We start from the raw sequence: 20,596 nt of genomic DNA, 5'->3' as shown, positions 1-20,596 counted from the left end.
AACAGTACTGTTTCTGACTCTTATTTTATTTATTCAAATTGTCAAACTGAAGAAAATAAGAAAAATGGGTTAATACAAATTTGAAAGGTCCTGGGTGTTTGTATTCAATTTTTTTTTGCAATGTATTTTTAAAATATATTGAAAGCTATTGTAACACAGCTAACAAGAGATTTGTCAGAAGTATGTAGTAAAATGAATGTGTATAGTTGATACAAAGCCAAAAATTAATATGCATGTGCACACGCGTGGGAATAAATTTTCATCCAAATGCCTGTCAAACATCTAGGAATACTCTCTATTATTTACATATAATAAATATATTAGATATATATCTATATATATATCTACACACACATTCAATGATTTACCCAATGTTTAATTGAGTAATGAATTAGTTTAATATAAACTTTAGCAAATAGCATATTTACTTTGCCCACATTTACTTCTAAAAGCAAACAAATGCCAGTAGCAGGCACTTCAGTGAAAGAACAAGCCCATGTTCAAATATAAAATGGTAAAAATGAGAAAGAAATTATGAAAATATATACCTTTAATTTGCAGACATATAAACACGTTTGGTACAGTACAGACACATGAGGCCAAAAAAGTAGAGTGATCCAGCTTAAGCTAACACATTCCTTGTTTACACAGATATTTTGCTATAGCTCTCATAGAAAATAAAATTCCCAGCTCAACACAATGAAATAAAAGAGATCAATCACTAAGGAACCAGCTTGCTTCATTGCAAAGGATTCAGTAAAAGCTAAGTTATCAAAGAAATCTGCTGCTGGGCTTACAAATAAACTCTTGGACCTAATCCAAAGCCAAAGAAAGGAAGCCAGAAACGGTAGCCAACAAACCCAAACAACAAAAAGATAAGTATAACTTTTATATAAAGGGCCCAACTAAAACAACCGGTAGTGTACACTAGCTTCTAGAATAACTCCGCTTTAATATGATTTTTATTTTCTCAGGTGATAAATGAATTCAAGCACATAAAAACCTAATATTTAACCCAACTATGAAGTACTACCGACAAGTTGTCAGAGCATCAAAATGTCATAAACACCTACGAAGCAACTAAGGATTGAAACAGGTCTTTGCTCCTGGCTGTTTTCCTTGGACACAATTTCCAGTTACAATGTCTGTAAGGGAGAATATACACATTTCCCCTGTAATAATAGCAAGCGCAGTGGTAAAGGGAACAGAAAGCCATTTGAGTACATGGAGAGCGAAATACTCTTCAGCAGGTCAACTCTAACACACGGCCACGTTTTCACCCTTGCTAAAAAGAAATTGCGCTTCTTTGTAACACCTTCTCTTTCAAACTATACATGATGTACTTGTGAGGTAATAAACATTCTGTTCACAAATGCATTTCTTTTCTTTCTTATCATACATTGAAGTGCAGTGAAATTCAATTTATTTCAATTTCATATCTCTTAAATGTTAAAAACAATATATTTAAAATATACTCTTTCGTTAATTTCATGTACAACAACTGTCCTGTACAATACCGCAAAACAGTTCCCTGCAAAGGAGCAACTGATGCCCTCTTGTGGTTAAAGGACTTTTTAGACAAAAAAGATGCAATGTACCATTTTCTTACCTTATTCTCAGGTTCTATCATTCTGCTTGGTGAATGAAAGCTGCAAACCATGTCCAAGCTTTTTTATAACAGTTCTATAGCTGTTAGTACTAATTTTCATTAAAAAATGCTGTACACATTTTATAACCTCTGATTTTAAGTTTAAAAACCTGTAAACAGCTTATTTACAATATAGTACAAGTTATAAATTAGTCGTCCTTCATTGGAACTGTCATCTACACACTCTTGTTTAGGTGATGGAAACTACCCAGAGTCAGCTACATCTCTGTGCTATTCCACAATGAAATATCAAATATTAGAAATAGCCATTGGTTTCCTCTCTCTCATATGCAAGTCAATTTTTCCTTTGAGTGGAATTTGTACTTCCAAATTTTCATCTTCCCTGTGATGCTTTTTCCCTCTCCTTAAGCAGATGTATATGCCCATCCCTGTTACAAGTGTGAGAGAACCCAAGCTTATTACAGAGAGAGCAACTAGAGTGGGCACACAGGACACAGACTCAACTTTCCGATGAGTTGGTTCTATTGAGATCTGTGGTTCTTTCTCCTCTATGTTGATTTCTGGTTCCTTTCTTAGAAGACTCTCAATGTAGCTCTCATTACTGACAGTGTCATTGACAAATAAGTTCACCATGACTGTGGAATGGAGAGGTTCTGGATAACCATGGTCGCTCACTTTCACCAGTAAACGATGAAGTCCATAGTCTGTCTGCAGCAATGCCTCTTCCAAAGTAATATTGCCAGTTTTAGGGTCAATCCTAAAGGACTCAGGCCTAGGACCTCTTCTTCCTATGATGCTGTAAGCTATGACAGCATTCATGCCCGTGTCTTTGTCAACAGCATAGACCTCTGTAACTGGGGAGCCGGGGAGAGTAGAAGGCAGTACCAACAGGTAGGACATGTTGGACTGAGGAAATAAAACCAGAGGAGGGTTGTCATTGATATCTAGAAGGAGAATTGTGATTTTTGCAGTCGAAGAGAGGGCAGGCTCACCCCCATCAACAGCTTCGACCCACAAAGTATAGGAGCTTTGCTGCTCTCTGTCCAAAGAGACTTTAGCTCTCAACATGCCCTTTCCTGTGTCTATGACAAAAATATCACTCTGGTTCACCACCGAGAGGGCTACCCAACCATTTCGTCCAGCATCAGCATCTGTGACACTAATTACCCCAATTTCACCATATCCTGGGAAGTTTTCTGGCACAAAAAAGCTGAAGTCCTTGTTGATGAACCTAGGGCTGTTGTCATTTTTATCCAGCACGGTGAGAGCCACAGTGGCAACTGATTCTCTGGGTGGCTTCCCAGAGTCAACAGCTCTGACTGTGTACCTATACCTTTCTTTCTCTTCTCGGTCCAGCTGAGTGGAAACTGTCAGAATTCCTGTGACACTGTCTAAGGAAAAATATGAGGGGGCATCAGATCCCAGGAAATAGGAAACTTGGCCTCTCTCTCCACTGTCCGCATCCGTCGCGTACAGCTTTGTCAAAAAGGCATTGGGTGCATTATTTTCTTCAATCGTTAGTTCCAGCAAGGGTTGCAGGAAAATAGGAGCATTGTCATTGTCATCTAAAAGTTGCACTTTAATAATTTTTTTGACATGAAATCCCTCTGAGTTCCAGGCCACCACAGCTATTTCATAGAACTGCTGTAGCTCATAATCCATCAGTTTTGTGGTTTCCAGCAAATATTCATTATTGTATGGTTTGTAGGGTGATAACCTAAATGGTCCTTCACCGTCCAGGTAGCAGTTCACCTTGTATTTACCTTCTGGATCTCTTATGGTGAAGAATGCAATTGGAGTGTTAATGGGCTCCAGTTCTTTCAGGTAAACAATACCATCTACCTCATTGGCTATATAACGAGGAACAATTTCAGGTGGTCTGAAAATGACTTTGATGATGGTCACCAGTGCCGTGGTCACAGCAGGGATGCAGCCTGGCCCGTTAGCAAGGATGGTGAGCTTGTGCATTTGCAGAACACTTCCCCCAATCTTACTGAAAAGTTTAATGACTCCGGTGGTTTCGTCCAGATGGAATAAATCCTTGGATGCTTGTGGAACTTTCTGGCTATAAGCGTAGGTGATCTGAGCATTGGTTCCCAAGTCTCTATCCACAGCCTGAACAGCTGCAACCGGTGTGCCCACTGTAGCATTCCCAAACACAGTGACATTGATCTGTGAGTCTGTGAAGAGAGGGCAATTGTCATTAATGTCAGTTATGCCGATGGTGAGAGTGGCGCTGCCCAGCAGTGGTGGAGACCCGCCATCCTCTGCTATGATGATGCTCACATACTGGTCCTGGGTCTCCCTATCCAGCAGTCCCATGACAATTAGGTAAGGGGTGCGCTCCCCATTCTCATTCTCCTCCACATCCAGCGTGAACATGCGGTGGTAGTCCAGTAAGCGGTAGGTCTGCACTCCGTTCGTGCCTACATCTGGGTCCATGGCAGGATGCTCTATGGCGAGCCGAGTGTTTATAGGTGCATTTTCTGGAACCCAAACCGAGATTTGGGAAACGGGGAACTGTGGGGCATTGTCATTGATGTCCCGGATAGCGATTTTCACCTTCACAAACCTAAAGTATTCCTGAGGCAGGACCAGCACATCCAAAAGCAAAAGACAAGAGTCAGAGGAAGGGGAGGAGGAGATGGAAATACTGCCGCCCCAGGCTGCTCCTCCACCTCCTTCAAGACACAGGGCCTCCCTGTCGATCTCCTGGGCCGAAGTGTGCAGCTCCCCGGAGCGGTTGTCTAGGGTCACGTACTGACCACTCAGTCCCCGGGAAGCCAGGCTGAAGGAGAGAGGGGGGTTCCGCTCAGCCACGGGGCGCTCCGGCAGCTGCGACAGCTGGTCCTGCCTCCCGGCAGCGCGGGGCACCAGCCGCAGGTCCTCCGCCAGGCTGCCGATGAGCACCCCCGCGGGCAGTCCCTCGTTCAGGCTGTACAGAAGCTCCGTGGCCCGGCTGTAACTCGCGAGGCAGTTGAAGGGTCCCACGAAGAGGAAAAACAGAAACAAATGCTGAAAGGGGAGGGGGAGGGGAGAAGGCTCGTTACACACACGCGGAAACACGGAGACTGGAGTCAGAAATCAGGGCCACAAGGTCATATTTGCCCCCATCCCCATTACCAAAGGCAAACCCTCCAGTCGGAGAGGGATGAAGAGGAAAACTTGCTGCAAAGAAGAGATCTATGGAGCAACACTGTCGCCAAAACTTAATTTTTTCTGTTCACTATCTACCTCCCCCTCTTTTCCCCAGCTCCCCAACGGCGCCCTTATTCAATTAATAATCGGAATCCCCAGCCATAAAACATTCCTGGAAACACACGCCAGAGTGGAGAGCACTCAACTCAGGGACTGCGCAACGCCGCAGGGAAACCACCCGTGTAGGTTATGGAGAGAGAGAGGCTGGTAGTGGAAAGAGGACTGAGCGATGATGGGCAATTCATCATTTATTTCCCATTGAAATGTTTCTACCACTAAGGTCTCCGGAACGCGAAATGTGTCACATCCCTTATTATGAGAACACCACCACCAACAATATCAATAACAATAATTATTATGTGCAAAAACACAGTGACACTTTCCCTTCGGATCTAGCCCCCCCCCCCCATTAAATAAACACTTTAGGTCAGAGAAGTAATTTTCATTTTAGCTCTCATCCAGGGTCAAATCGAAAGGATCTGAATCTCCACCTCCTAACAAGCCCTCCCTAGTCTCCCTCCCCTAAGGAAAAAGAAGTAAACGCAGAAAATGCTTATGCAAAAACAATTTGCCAATTACAGCGGACAGTCCTAGCAGGTGCCGACAGCAGCAGAGAAATCTCCGCACCCCAGTATCTCAAGCGGATCGAGCCCCCCCGCCCCAATCTGCCTACATTCCTATTTCAGAAACTTACTTTCCCGACCAGAAGACGTGCCTATTTCTTGCTAAAAGGAAGACACCTTATGCTAAACTCCCTTCCCCTCCCCCTCAACCTTCCCGTAAAGTTTGGATTAAGGGAAAGGTTTGAAAACCCATCAAGAGTAGCAACTGCCTCACCGGACTGCAACTTGTCGGGGCTGCAGGACTCCCGGACCCCAAGCCTTACCGGCAGGTTTCTGTGGCTGGTGCTGCTCCTGGGACGACTGAGACGCCCCATATCCAGGCGCGGGTGCCAGATCGCCGGGCGCCAGCTCACTGCCAGGGCCCGCGAGCTGCGCGCATTCCCTCGGCCGCGCATTCCCGGGGAGGCTGCAGTCAGCGCGCTCCGGTCGGGAGGGCGGCAGAAGACACTCCCTCTCTGTTCATGCAAATCGCTGGGGGAACTTCAGCCAATAGTCACTGGCTCGTCAATTAAGGACGCGAGCTAATGGCTGGGGGCAGCAAGGCGCGGGGCAGAAGGGCACGGTCATGGTTTCCTTCCCCGGACGCAGCTAAGTCCAGACCCCGCCAGAGGAGCCGGAGCGGGGGACTTGCCTCTGAAGACTGCGACGAGGTGCCACCCGGTCGGGCACTGGAGCGCGTGCCCACCAGCCTCCCTCCTCGCCGCACCAGTCAGAACTCCAGTCCACAGGTTGCGAGCGCGGGAGGGAGATTAGAATAAATAAATAAGCCTGCACGTATATCTGAATAGAGAGGGAGAGGAGGTCGGCGCTACAGGGCAGCCACAGGCGCGATCCCCAAACGCTTGCTTTTACCACCAGTGCTTCGGAGAGACTTGCTTCCAGCAGTGTGTGCACAGAGAAAGGAAATCCACTCTTCTCTGCGGAGGGAAGGAACTTCAAACTCTTTTTAAGGTGGTTTGAGCCGGGAGAGCAAATAGATGAATTCGGTGAGGGTTTTGACATGCTCTAATTTTTGAATCTTCGCTGTTGGTGGTGGCAGGCTTCTGCTAGGTTCCTAGTTGTAAGCGCAAGGGTCTCTGGGTGTCTGCCCTGTGGTCTTACTTAAGAGGCAGTTGTGGCTTCTGGCCAAGGGAAAGAGCCCAGGGGGAAAGTGGAAACAATTGTGTGGTAACTAACACAAGTAGTTCTGCCTGTGGGCAATTTTAACGTAATTCTCAAAGGGGGGCATTTTCTTTTTTCACTCACTGAAGCTTAGGTTAAAAAAAAAAAAAAAATTGGTTACTTTTCAAAAGGTCGCTTTTTTTCTTTCTCTTGGAATGCTTACTGGATAGCTTTCCTCTAGAAAGGAGTCCTGGAGGGATGTGGTGCAAAAATGCTTGGATATTTCCTCTGATTCTCACACTAAATAGTCATGTGACCTGTATCTTCATTTATAGAATCAGGGCTGGTGAGAGAATCCAATGCTATAAGTCTGTGAAACGCTTTTTGATCTTCAGGGTGCTGTAGAAATAACGGAAAAGACCACGGGCCTTTCCCTGAGTAGATATTTCTCTTCATCACTGGGTTTCCAGATAGACTCTGCACTGCCCTGAGCATAAAGTCCTCCCCACTGCATATTTAGTGACTGAGCCTGAATAGAAAAATCTTCCTCTTGGGTTACAGAAAGATCTGACATCCTGTGCTTTCCATAAGAACCACCTTAATGTTCCTATTCTGCCCTATACTGACTAGAATCTAAATTGGTTGGCTGAACTAATTGTTTTGCTCCTTCCTATTTTCTCTTCATTTCTACTAATTGTAGAGACATGGAGTCCTAAATATTGACAACACACTACATCAAAACACCTGGTGTGTGGAACAGTTACTTACTGTGCAAATGGGACCATACATGGAGTACACAAAATTCCCTGTGGTATATATCTGGCGTATGATATGGATCTGATTTATAAACTTAGCTCCTTTAAGCTCTTTAGAATGAAATCGGAGTTCTGATGAAGAGGTGAACACGCAGAGGAACATGTACACGTGGGTGTGAAGCCATTATACTGCTGATAAACAAAGCACAGTCAGGGAATTAGGATATGTCTTTTCTTCAGCTGCTAATTCTGCCCTACAGATGAACTTTTACCATAATTGGTAAATATTTACTGAGGGATCTGTAGTTGAGACACGTCTGACTCTTAATCAGTACCAAGCTGCTTCTGAAATGTGTTTATGTCTTCGCACAATACCCATAGCTTCTGGAAGTTTGGGATACGTGGACAGAAGCAGGCAAAACATCGGCAGTGAGAGTACATGCAGGCTGGACCCCCCCCCCCAGTCTGAATAACTTTTATGTCTACCCAGAAAGCAACCGTGATAGACTGTGTATCCCCCTCACAGTTGATGCCCTCTCTCATAGGGGTTAAAGGTTAAAATCACTCACCTTTTATTTTGGTGGAAATATAGGACTCTCTTACCTTAATTTGTTCTTTGTTTACAATGACAGTACACTAGAGCTGTCATTTATGAAGATAATCCAGTTGAAGTGACATCACCTCTTTGTAATTATTTTGTTGACTATCTTTGGTTTCCCCTGGACTCATAAGCTCTTTCTTTCTCTACTTTGCAGTGGATACTTTCGGCACAGATGCACCATTTTCAAGTGTCCCCAAACCACACCCCAGTGGAGTTTTGGTGTTCTGACCATATCATCCAGCTGATCTCTATGGAAAAGGTTAGTACTTTTCCTCCCCTTCATTATGTAGGCAAGAAATCTAATCTATATATTCTAGAATACATAGATTTAGCAATAATTTTTCTAGAGTCTTTCTAGAAAGCATGACCATATTAACTATAATGTAAGTTGAAGCACAGTAGTTCAACATTCTGGAGATAACGTTTACAGTGACAATAATAACTCCCCTGGCACTGTGATTGCAAAGTCCCTGGATGGAAGTTTGTCATCAAAATTGGAAGAGCTTGGCATGATTTGAGGTAAAAGCTTCATGTCGCAATCCAAACTCTTAACTGAGCTACTTGTTAGCTTCTTTCCTTTTTGAAGATCTAAGCAGAGGTTTCATGCAGGATTACACTGTAATTAGGCCTCAGAAAAAACAAAAATCCAAATATTCTTCTTTCTTCTCTTGTGCCTTCATTCTGGGTACAGTGAAAACATTCCCAAACTCCTGTGCCTGAGGATGGCAGCCCTGTGACCTACCATCTGGTGTGACATATTTCTTTCTAAAGATGATCTGGGGAGCTTCTGTGCTATTCCTCCCTTGAAAATAATACTTACATACTAGTCAGATGTCTCAATTGCTCTGGGCCTGCTTCCCAGGTGTTTTGTAAAAATTGATCTAGAAGAATAGTTAGATTATATGCCTCCCAAGCCTATTTTTTCTATAGACAAGGAAAACAATTTGATTCAATAGATGGTACACTGAACAGAACCAGGAAATTTGGATTCCATTCCCTGGGTTGCTCCTAGGATACTGTGTGACTTTAGGTAAGTAATCACACCTCTCTGTTTCAAATTTCCTATAAGTACACTCCTACATACTACATGGACTCATATGCATTAAGTGGCTTACCTAATATCTGTCATTAATAGACACTAAATAATGATACACAGGTTACTTTGGTAAGTATTTACTGCCTGAGATCACTGAAAGTTAATAATAATTATCATTTACTGCAAGTTTCCTCTCCTTGTAGTCTTACCTCTTTATAAAGTATAAGCATGCTTATAAGTGTTCATCAGGATACCATCTTCAAACTTTGTCCATTTATCAAACATACCCTAAAATTTTAAAAATATTTGAAGTACTGTGTTTTCCAGGTAACTTTTATAACTGAGCCATTTAAAGTTTTTCAGTAACAGTATGGTATCCACAAGTTTCATGTAATCAATATGAATACACAGATAGCTAAACTTATTTTGAACTGTAGTTCTATAAATGTTTTAAGTAATTGAAAGGTGTAAATAAGTATAAATTTAGCATATGACCTTATTTTAAGATCACTCCATTTTTACTTGTTAATATATGAAATTAATGATCCTTTTGGATGACTCACATGTATGTGTGTATATTTAGGATATATATTATATATATGTAAGTGTAAATCATAAAATTTAGGAATACAATATATAGTATAATATAAAATAATAAATACATAATTAAATGTTTTATATACAACATATTTTTTAATATATTCTTTTTTAAAAAAATTGTATCTATTTATTTGACAGAGAGAGAGAGAGATCACAAGTAGGTAGAGAGGCAGGCAGAGAGAGAGGAGTGAAGCAGACTCCCTGCTGAGCAGAGAGCCTGATGCGAATCTCCATCCCAGGACCCTGAGATCATAACTTGAGCCGAAGGCAGAGGCTTAACCCACTGAGCCACCCACGTGCTCCGAAAACATATTCTTTTATAATATAAATTATATATTTATACACATTATATATTTATATACATTACATAATACATATACATAACGAATGCATACACACACATTCTTTTTCTTATCCAACAATCAAGACTGAGAGATTATCACATTTATAAAATTAATACAACACTCAAAAAATAATAAAATCAACCATTTATTATCAGTTATGTTTTGAACATGCTACTAGGTGCTTTACATGTTTATTTGCTTACTCTTCATAACAGTTTTATAAGGTAAGTATTATTATTTTAATTTCTCAGCTATAAATTGCAGGCTTGTCAGTATCTTTGGCCCTGAACCGTGGCCCCCAAAGCACATGTTCTTTCTACTCCATACACCATAACACCGTCTTCTCACCTGAATGGATGGATCTAGGGCTTATATACATTTAAATGTATTTCAAGCCAACAAATGTTTATCACTCACCTGTAGCAGGAGAAACATTGGAGGCATAGATTTGCTATATGATGCCTTTTTGAAGTAAAAACTTCATTAGTCAATTACACATAAACAGGTATATATACAGAAACACACCCTCCTCTGTGTTTGGCCAGCTTTATTCTTCTTATGACTTGTGGGCCGAGAATATATTATGTGTATAGATGTATTGTATGTACATGAAAGCCCTGAAAAGTTCTAAGTAGTTTTATGGATCGCCTCATTAACCCTCATTTTGTATATTAGTTGAGAGCAAGAGAAGTGCTGCATAACTAATTCAAATCTTAAAAGTATTCCTGTTTCTTGGAATAGTAGATCTTGGCCTCGGGATTGGCTCTAATATTAGAGAATAACTTAGAAAAAGAGCAGTTGCTTTCTCATCATCTATGACTTCCAAAAGCCTTGATCTTAAAAGTTGCCCTAAGTACCAGTTAGTTACTTTATATTATTTTATTTTTCCAATTTACAAATATACTTAAGAAACAGTCATGGAGGAGCTCCCCCTCTTTCGTAGGGCAGATGTTCCAAGACCTTTAGGGGATGCCCTGAAACCCCATGTTGCACTGAAGGCTGTTTTTTCTATACATACATAACTATGAGAAAGCTTAATTTATCAGTTAGGTACAAGAAGAGATGAACAAAAACTAACAAGAAAGTAGAACAATTTTAACAACATACTGTAATAAAAGTTATGGGAACACGGCCTTGCTCTCTCAAAACATCTTACTGTACTGTATACTCACTATTCTTGTGATGGTGTGAGATGATAAAATGCAGACATGATGAGATGAGGTGGGGGGGAATGAAGCAGGTGGGCAACGTGACTAACATTAGGCTACTATTGACCTTCTGATATATGTCAGGAGGGTCATCTGCTTCTAGACTCCAGTTGCCCGTGGGTAACTAAAACCCCTGGGAGAGAAACTGAGGGAAAGTTGTGTGTGTGTGTGTGGGGGGCTGTAATTTAGGTAAATTGTTATTCAAGTATATCAAACTTGGAAAAAAGCTTACATTGCACTTTCCCTACACAATTCAGAGATTGTAAGGCTAATAGCAAATTAGCATATTGGTTCTTTTGCTAAAACAGCTTTACAGTTGCTTTAGTAAGTAAATATACTATTTATACTACGTGCACAAAAGGACACAATTAAGATAATTTACTATAATACAAACTTGTATTCTAAAACATTGAATACTAAATTGTGCAATATGTGTGACTTTAGGCTATACTAACTAGTACGGTCTTTTTGTTTTAGAAAACTGTGTAAACACATCTTATGTTTCTCCTTTTTCTCTGCATATTCCAGTAGGAAGGGTAGAGTAGAGTAGAACAGTTAGGTAGGGTAGAATAGTTCTTTTATTTTCAGGACGTAATTAGCCTCACTTGAACAGGGATACGTATAGCTGGGCAAATCATCAGAAACCCCAGGCCTAATTTTAGCTCACATTTTCAACTTTCTTTCCTGATCCTCAAAATAAATTTTGAAAGTCATTTCCAACTCATTTAAATTTCACATTCTTTCTTCTCACTTCTGGTAGAGGTGATAATGAGCAGTGAAATCATCAAAAGAAAGGTAGTAGGATTGAGGAGGAGACAAAATGAAAGGCGTGGAAAATCCACAAAGTGGATCAGCCGCTGAATAATGAACAGTTAAGTGAATGCAGTTTATTGATGACACATGTGCCTTACTTCCTGGAGTCAGACCCTGAGAGACTTGAAAGAAGGGAGAGGTATGGGCTGTGAGAGGATAAAGTAATCACAAGCCCTGTAAATTAGCATAGAAATTAGGTCAGGGGCAAAACAAATCCATTGAAGGAAAGAAATCATTTTATGTTTTATTGTAGGGCACTGATCCCAGCCCCCGTGTCCCTCGGATACCAATTCTTCACTCCCAAGCTGGAGTGTAACATTTGGAAAAGCTTCATGAAAATTTGTTCTCAGATCGTGTTTTTACACGGATCCACGGATCTTTTGCCTGGCTTTATAACATCTCTTTTTATCTGATTCTTTGACGCTAAGGTAGGATTGTTAAAACCTGCGTGGCTCTTCTGATCTCACTGTGTGGGGTGTATGAAAGCCCTGAGCTGGTATCGCAGGGTCAACGAAAGGCTCTTTCAGTGACGTAAAAAGTCAACATTTTCACGGGGTGGAACTCTGATCACTAGCTGCTTCTTGCTGGATATCGTTTTAGGAAAAGGGAAGAGAGTGCTGACCTCAGTTTCATTTACTGCTAACGTCTACCAATTACGGAGTATGGAACTTCTGCCCCATGCACGGGGAGCCTTAGCTCTGATCTTCACAAGGACCCCGCAAGTTAATGATGACCCCGTTTTAAAAATAAAGAATCTGAGAATTCCAGAGGGTAATTAGGTTGCCTGAGGTTGCACAGCTGGGAAGTGGCCAAGCTAGGACTGAACAAGAAAAATTTGAGGTAGTTTATTGTAATGTTGGTGAATCTTTCTCCTATATATCCACTGAAATAAGCACATGTATTGAATATTGAATACATGTACATTATAAACAATGCATAGAATGTGCTAGCAACAGAATTATTAAAAAAATACCAAACTTGTAGAAAAATTGAACAATTATTGACAAAATGTAAATGTCATGTTTTTGAAATAACACATTTTCTTCTTTCTTTATTTGGATTGTCAAGAAAAGGAAGTTGATTTTAACAATGAATTTTCATTAATGGTTTGGAGTTATATACCAATAAGACATTTAGGTAAAAGTAATATTCTTCTGGATGATGAAATCATAAATATCTTAAAGGCTACCCAATTCTTAATTATAGATATTTAAATATGATCAAGTTGGTATCAACTTTAAGTACAATATTAATAAATATAGTTTTTTCTTCTTTTTTTTTTAATATAATTTTTTATTTTTTATAAACATATATTTTTATCCCCAGGGGTACAGGTCTGTGAATCACCAGGTTTACACACTTCACAGCACTCACCAAAACACATACCCTCCCCAATGTCCATAATACCACCCCCTTCTCCCAAACCCCCTCCCCCCAGCAACCCTCAGTTTGTTTTGTGAGATTAAGAGTCACTTATGGTTTGTCTCCCTCCCAATCCCATCTTCTTTCATTTATTCTTCTCCTACCCACTTAAGCCCCCATGTTGCATCACCACTTCCTCATATCAGGGAGATCATATGATAGTTGTCTTTCTCCGCTTGACTTATTTCGCTAAGCATGATATGCTCTAGTTCCATCCATGTTGTTGCAAATGGCAAGATTTCATTTCTTTTGATGGCTGCATAGTATTCCATTGTGTATATATACCACATCTTCTTGATCCATTCATCTGTTGATGGACATCTAGGCTCTTTCCATAGTTTGGCGATTGTGGACATTGCTGCTATAAACATTCGAGTACACGTGCCCCTTTGGATCACTACGTTTGTATCTTTAAGGTAAATACCCAATAGTGCAATTGCTGGGTCATAGGGCAGTTCTATTTTCAACATTTTGAGGAACCTCCATGCTGTTTTCCAGAGAGGTTGCACCAGCTTGCATTCCCACCAACAGTGTAGGAGGGTTCCCCTTTCTCCGCATCCTCGCCAGCATCTGTCATTTCCTGATTTGTTGATTTTAGCCATTCTGACTGGTGTGAGGTGATATCGCATCGTGGTTTTGATTTGTATTTCCCTGATGCCAAGTGATATGGAGCACTTTTTCATGTGTCTGTTGGCCATCTGGATGTCTTCTTTGCAGAAATGTCTGTTCATGTCCTCTGCCCATTTCTTGATTGGGTTATTTGTTCTTTGGGTGTTGAGTTTGCTAAGTTCTTTATAGATTCTGGACACTAGTCCTTTATCTGATATGTCGTTTGCAAATATCTTCTCCCATTCTGTCAGTTGACTTTTGATTTTGTTAACTGTTTCCTTTGCTGTGCAAAAGCTTTTGATCTTGATGAAATCCCAATAGTTCATTTTTGCCCTTGCTTCCCTTGCCTTTGGTGTTGTTCCTAGGAAGATGTTGCTGCGGCTGAGGTCGAAGAGGTTGCTGCCTGTGTTCTCCTCAAGGATTTTGATGGATTCCTTTCGCACATTGAGGTCCTTCATCCATTTTGAGTCTATTTTCGTGTGTGTGTGGTCCAATTTCATTTTTCTGCATGTGGCTGTCCAATTTTCCCAGCACCATTTATTGAAGAGGCTGTCTTTTTTCCATTGGACATTCTTTCCTGCTTTGTCGAAGATTAGTTGACCATAGAGTTGAGAGTCTATTTCTGGGCTCCCTATTCTGTTCCATTGATCTATGGGTCTGTTTTTGTGCCAGTACCATGCTGTCTTGATGATGACAGCTTTGTAATAGAGCTTGAAGTCCGGGATTGTGATGCCACCAACTTTGGCTTTCTTTTTCAATATCCCTATAGCTATTCGAGGTCTTTTCTGGTTCCATATAAATTTTAGAATTATTTGTTCCATTTCTTTGAAAAAGATGGATGGTACTTTGATAGGAATTGCATTAAATGTGTAGATTGCTTTAGGTAGCATAGACATTTTCACAATATTTATTCTTCCAATCCAGGAGCATGGAACATTTTTCCATTTCTTTGTGTCTTCCTCAATTTCTTTCATGAGTACTTTATAGTTTTCTGAGTATAGATTCTGTGTCTCTTTGGTTAGGTTTATTCCTAGGTATCTTATGGTTTTGGGTGCAATTGTAAATGGGATTGACTCCTTAATTTCCCTTTCTTCTGTCTTGGTGTTGGTGTAGAGAAATGCAACTGATTTCTGTGCATTGATTTTATATCCTGACACTTTACTGAATTCCTGTATAAGTTCTAGCAGTTTTGGAGTGGAGTCTTTTGGGTTTTCCACATATAGTATCATATTATCTGTGAAGAGTGATAATTTGACTTCTTCTTTGCTGATTTGGATGCCTTTAATTTCCTTTTGTTGTCTGATTGCTGAGGCTAGGACCTCTAGTACTATGTTGAATAGCAGTGGTGATAATGGACATCCCTGCCGTGTTCCTGACCTTAGCGGAAAAGCTTTCAGTTTTTCTCCATTGAGAATGATATTTACGGTGGGTTTTCCATAGATGGCTTTGATGATATTGAGGTATGTGCCCTCTATCCCTACACTTTGAAGAGTTTTGATCAGGAAGGGATGCTGTACTTTGTCAAATGCTTTTTCAGCATCTATTGAGAGTATCAACAGTACATTAAAAAGATTATTCACCACGACCAAGTGGGATTTATTCCAGGGCTGCAAGGTTGGTTCAACATCCGCAAATTAGTCAATGTGATACAACACATCAATAAAAGTAAGAACAAGAACCATATGATACTCTCAATAGTTTTTTTCTTCTTAATGGATAAGTAAATTCTTTGTTAACTAGATTTTAGTGAAGCATCACTAATAATAATTAGCTCTTTTAAAAAGATTTTATTTATTTATTTTACAGAGATCACATGTAGTCAGAGAGGCAGGCAGAGAGAGAGAGAGGGGGAAGCAGGCTCCCTGCTGAGCAGAGAGCCTGATGCCGGGCTTGATCCCAAGACCCTGAGATCATGACCTGAGCCGAAGGCAGAGGCTTAACCACTAAGCCACTCAGGTGCCCCTAGTAATTAGTTTTTAATGACAAAATTGTGTTATTAATTTATTTTAAATATTTTTGTGTCTTTAGAATTTAAAGTAAGACCAATGTAGATAAGGTGACTATTACTAGATAATATTTGTCCTAATGCAGAATTTTGATTTTGTTCTATTTAACACTCATAAAGGAGAAAAGAAAGCTAGAAAGAAAACAAAGCATAAAAAGAAAAAAAAAAGATTGATTTGTGTGGGAAGCAAACTTTTTCTGCAGTATTTTTCTCTAAATGGAAAGGATTAAAAATGCCTCGAATGTGCCATAAGCATGACATGTATTTTCTATAGAAGCAATTTTTTTATTCTAAGTGAGGAAATATATGACATGTTTTCTTGAAACAAACAAAAAAAAAAATTGCCACTTCCATATTCCAATAGATTAAAAAAAAAAGAAAACACCCAAATCTATTAGAGCTCTGTCAGAACTTGTTAAACGATTAAGTAATGATTGTAAAAGGCATTTGACACACAACATATAGTAGTCATAAAGCTGAGAAACCTAAGACCGACTTGCTGGATGTGAGCATGAATATTCTGGCATTTTTGTAGTATTTCTGGATCAAGATTGATTCCAGGTACCATCTCCACATATCTGTCCATAGATAAGGCAATCTCTTCTAGGCTAGACGTGAACAGATCCTTGGACTCTGGATCACTGCCAGTATGGTTCTCTGAGGTGTAAAACCACAGCCTACTGTTAACTTCTCAGTAGTAATCAAAGCAGGAGTGAACTTTTATTTATTTATTTATTTATTATTTATTTAGTAAAAGAGCAGGTTTTCACTTCCACTTAGGTTAGTCAAAAAAATGTTAGCTATCTTGAGTCACCTTTATCTTTTTCCCTCCAATAGATTTTGGCAAGTAGACTACCTACTCCTTAGACATTTTCAGATGCTGAAGGATGACAGAGACAACACCGAAGATGCTAGACTCTTTTTATTGTCGTTGCTTCGTGTATTTACAGCCTGCTCTCGTTGACTTCATCTGTTCATGGTCCACTTCTCCTGACTCTGTTACACTACACTTAAGTATGTTTTATAGCTAATACCTCTGACCTAGATTGACTTTGTTGGATTTCCTCTTCTCACCATGTAACTATTAAGTTTCTCCAAAGATTCTGTTTCCTTCTAATCACTCACCGGAAAGCCCTTCCATTATAATTCCAGTCATCTTTTTCTATATTTAGGCTCCCCAATGCCCCTAAATTCTATACATCAAAAACTTTTCCTGTTACCAGAAGTCATCTGCTGGTGAAAATGCCTTTCTCCCAGGTTGACATCTAAGCTCTTCCCTTAAGAACACTTGCTCCTTCTTATTCAAAGTGGCCTGTTCTTGGTCAAATAATGTTAACATGAGGCTGTGCTTCTAGCACAGAACAGAAATATCCATGCTTATAAACATACTGATTACTGAAAATAGTTCATAAATATCATGAAGCCAGTAAGTACTCTTGCCATTTGTTGAGAGAGGGCAGAACTGAGGTGCCTAGTTTTGTTTTCACCCTATCAATACATACAGAACTGACTGTTGAAACATAGCAGATACAGAAGTTTGACGAAATCACATAGCATTACTGAGCACTGTTGCCTGAGAAAAATCAGCAGTCTGCCTCCCAAGAGGCCCCAGAGAGTTGAATTAGAGTCCTGAGGATATAATAACAGCTACCAGGTTTTGAACATTCATGGGACTAAGATATACAGTTGACCCTGGATCAACACAGGGGTTGGGGGCTGACCCTCCAGGCAGTTGAAAATTCATATACAACTTTTGACTCCCCCAAAACTTAACTGCTAATGACCTTCCCAATAAGCATTAAAAAATCAATTAACACACATTTTGTGTAAGTATTACATCCTGTATTCTTATAATAAAGTAAGCTAGAGAAAATAAAATGTCATTAAGGGAACCATAAGGAAAAAAAATACATTTATACTATACTATATTTTAAAAATCTGCATATATGTAGACCTATGCAGTTCAAACCCATGTTGTTTAAGGGTCAACTGTATCTACATATATGTATATTCACATATAGAGACACATACTTACATGTGTACATATGTGTGTGTGTTGTACATAAATTCTCACAATAGCCCTATCAAATAGAAATAACTGTTTCCAAGTTAACAATGGGGACCTTATAGCTTAAAGCTTTATGTACATTTTCCAAGATCATACAGCCACATTTAAAGAGTTTTTCTTTTATTTTTAAGTAACCTCTATATACAATGTGGGGCTTGAACTTACAACCCCGAGATCAAGAGTTGCATGCTCTACTGAACTGAGCTGGTTTAGGAACCCCCACACAGCCATATTAAAAACCTTCCAAGCATAACCTTAATTCAGGCACTCTATGATACTAGACTATACAGTTGTACAAGTTGAAAAATCTAATTTGGGGAAGGAGGGGAGACAGTATTTTAAAATCTCAGACTTAACTCATATTGACCCAGTCTGACTATATGTTCCAATTTCCTAAGTCTGTTTCAGCCTACTGGCTCAGGGTATCAATAATACCAATTTTCACTCTAAAATACTGTGATTTAGATAATGAAATATAAGGCAAACTTAAATGAGCCATATTTATAAGATTGGTATAGAAACTTCGATGTACAATTGAAAATATAACTGTTACAAAGATTTTCTTACTTCTGTGGCATGGTCAGTGCATTCTTTTCTGAAGACAGATCTAAGTGGGAAGCAAAAGAACTAGGAGAATCCAACCATAAAGTAAATCAAATGTTTATTCATAGCAGGCTGAGTCTAGGATGGTGCAGCCAATGAGAATGGGATACTCACGGCCATTTGGCTTCAGTTCCAGGTCATGGCTCAGTAGTTTGATCTGTACTTCCTCTGGGATGTTCCCTTTATTGTTTCCAAAGTTGGTTGTTCTCTCTGCTGATGAACACATGCTTTAAAAAAATAAACCAACTGGGGCGCCTGGGTGACTCAGTGGATTAAGCCTCTGCCTTCAGTTCAGGTTATGATCTCAGGGTCCTGGGATTGAGTCCCACATCAGGCTCTCTGCTCAGCAGGGAGCCTGCTTCCTCCTCTCTCTCTCTCTCTCTCTCTCTCTCTGCCTGCCTCTCCGCCTACTTGTGATCTCTCTCTTTCTGTTAAATAAATAAATAAAATCTTAAACAAACAAACAAACAAACAAACATAAATACCTTAGGGTATGACAAGAAGCCTGAGGAACCATTGTACTTTCTTAAGTGAGCAGTTCCATGCTTCTGCTGGGATTGTGTGATCGGTGAGAGGGTGTTTTTCCTTAAGGTGGAGGTATGGAAGGGAATTTCACTGCAGTCTTTGTAGGGAAAAGGGGACCACATTGTGCCTTTGAGCCTCTTTGCAATCAGATGGACCTGGCTTCAATACTCTGTTCTCCAAGTTACCCATGGTGTAGCCTTGAATTTTTTTTTTCTTTGCTATTTTTTTATTAACATATAATATATTGTTTGTTTCAGGGCTACAGGTCTGTGATTCATGAGTCTTACACAATTCACAGTGCTCACCTTAGTATATACCCTCTCCAGCATCCATCACCTAGCCACCCCATCTCTCCCATCCTCCTCCACTCCAGAAAACCTGTTTGTTTCCTGAGATTAAAAGTCTCTTATGGTTTGTCTCCCTCTCTGGTTTTGTCTTGTTCCATTTTCCCTCCCTTTCACTATGATCCTATGTCTCATTTCTAAAATTCCTCATATCAGTGAGATCATATGATAATTGTCTTTATCTGATTGACTTATTTTGCTTAGCATAATACCCTCTACTTTCATCCATGTCCTTGCAAATGGCAAGATTTGGGGTTTTTTTGATGATTGCATAATATTCTATTGTATATCTATACCACATCTTCTTTATCCTTTCATCTGTAGATGGACATCTGGGATCTTTCCATAGTTTAGCTGTTATGGAAGTTGTTGCTATAAACATTGGGGTGCACGTGCCCCTTCAGATCACTGCATTTGTATCTTTGTGTACCCTTGAGTTTAACAATTCTTTTTGAAGACTCAGATTTTCCATTTGATAAAAATGGTTGAAAATTTTCCACAGTCGTCATTTGCCAGGCACTGTCACAGGAGCATTACCCATCTTAAAGAATCTAATCTTCATGCCAGTCCTATAAACTAGGGACTATGAACAGTCACTGTTTTAATAGGAGGTATAAAGAGGCTTCATAACTTGCCCCAGAGTACTCAGCCAGTAGTGGAGGAGCTGAGATTGGAAATGAGGCAGTGTGCCTCCAGAACTTGCCTCCCCAACACCCCTGTTCTTTGGTAAAACAGGATTGAGAGTACTTACCTACCAGTGGTAGGTATTTAAATGAGGGGATGTGTTTAAAGCATGTCACGGTCCCTGGCACAGAGAAAGGTCCAGTCAATGCTAGCTGTGAAAATTGTATCTCCATTCGCTCCTTTCCCTCTCCTTCCCATCCTTCATTTTCACTCAGATTAGACCATGGTTCTTCTATTTCCCGCACCACATAATTATCACTATTGCTATACCTTTTTCTTCGGTTAGGAAGTCCTATATTATTTGCTTTTATTATTTGCTTTGCTTTTTCAAAACATGCATATTCTCCACAGTCCAGTGCATGGGACCTTTTTCATTCTACTCTTTTGTGCCTTCATCCACATCAGTCTTGATTCCTTTGAGATTTATTATAATTAGATTATTAGAATA

General features: G+C 40.0%; 1 protein-coding gene across 1 annotated transcript; it reads right to left on the bottom strand.

The window, feature by feature from the left end:
* Positions 1-532: 532 nt before the first annotated feature.
* On the bottom strand, positions 533-6,243 carry PCDH20 (protocadherin 20). The gene is made up of 2 exons (XM_059144487.1): positions 5,694-6,243; positions 533-4,624 (listed from the first exon to the last, which is right to left on the bottom strand). The coding sequence occupies exons 1-2, from the start codon at positions 5,823-5,825 to the stop codon at positions 1,898-1,900; spliced, it is 2,859 nt and encodes a 952-aa protein (XP_059000470.1). The 5' UTR covers positions 5,826-6,243; the 3' UTR covers positions 533-1,897.
* Between the last annotated feature and the right edge of the window lie 14,353 nt (positions 6,244-20,596).

This window comes from Mustela lutreola, chromosome 13, assembly GCF_030435805.1.
Source record: "Mustela lutreola isolate mMusLut2 chromosome 13, mMusLut2.pri, whole genome shotgun sequence".
NCBI lineage: Eukaryota > Metazoa > Chordata > Mammalia > Carnivora > Mustelidae > Mustela > Mustela lutreola.
Note: the sequence above shows the minus strand (reverse complement) of the source record. Positions and strands in the feature narration are given on the sequence as shown.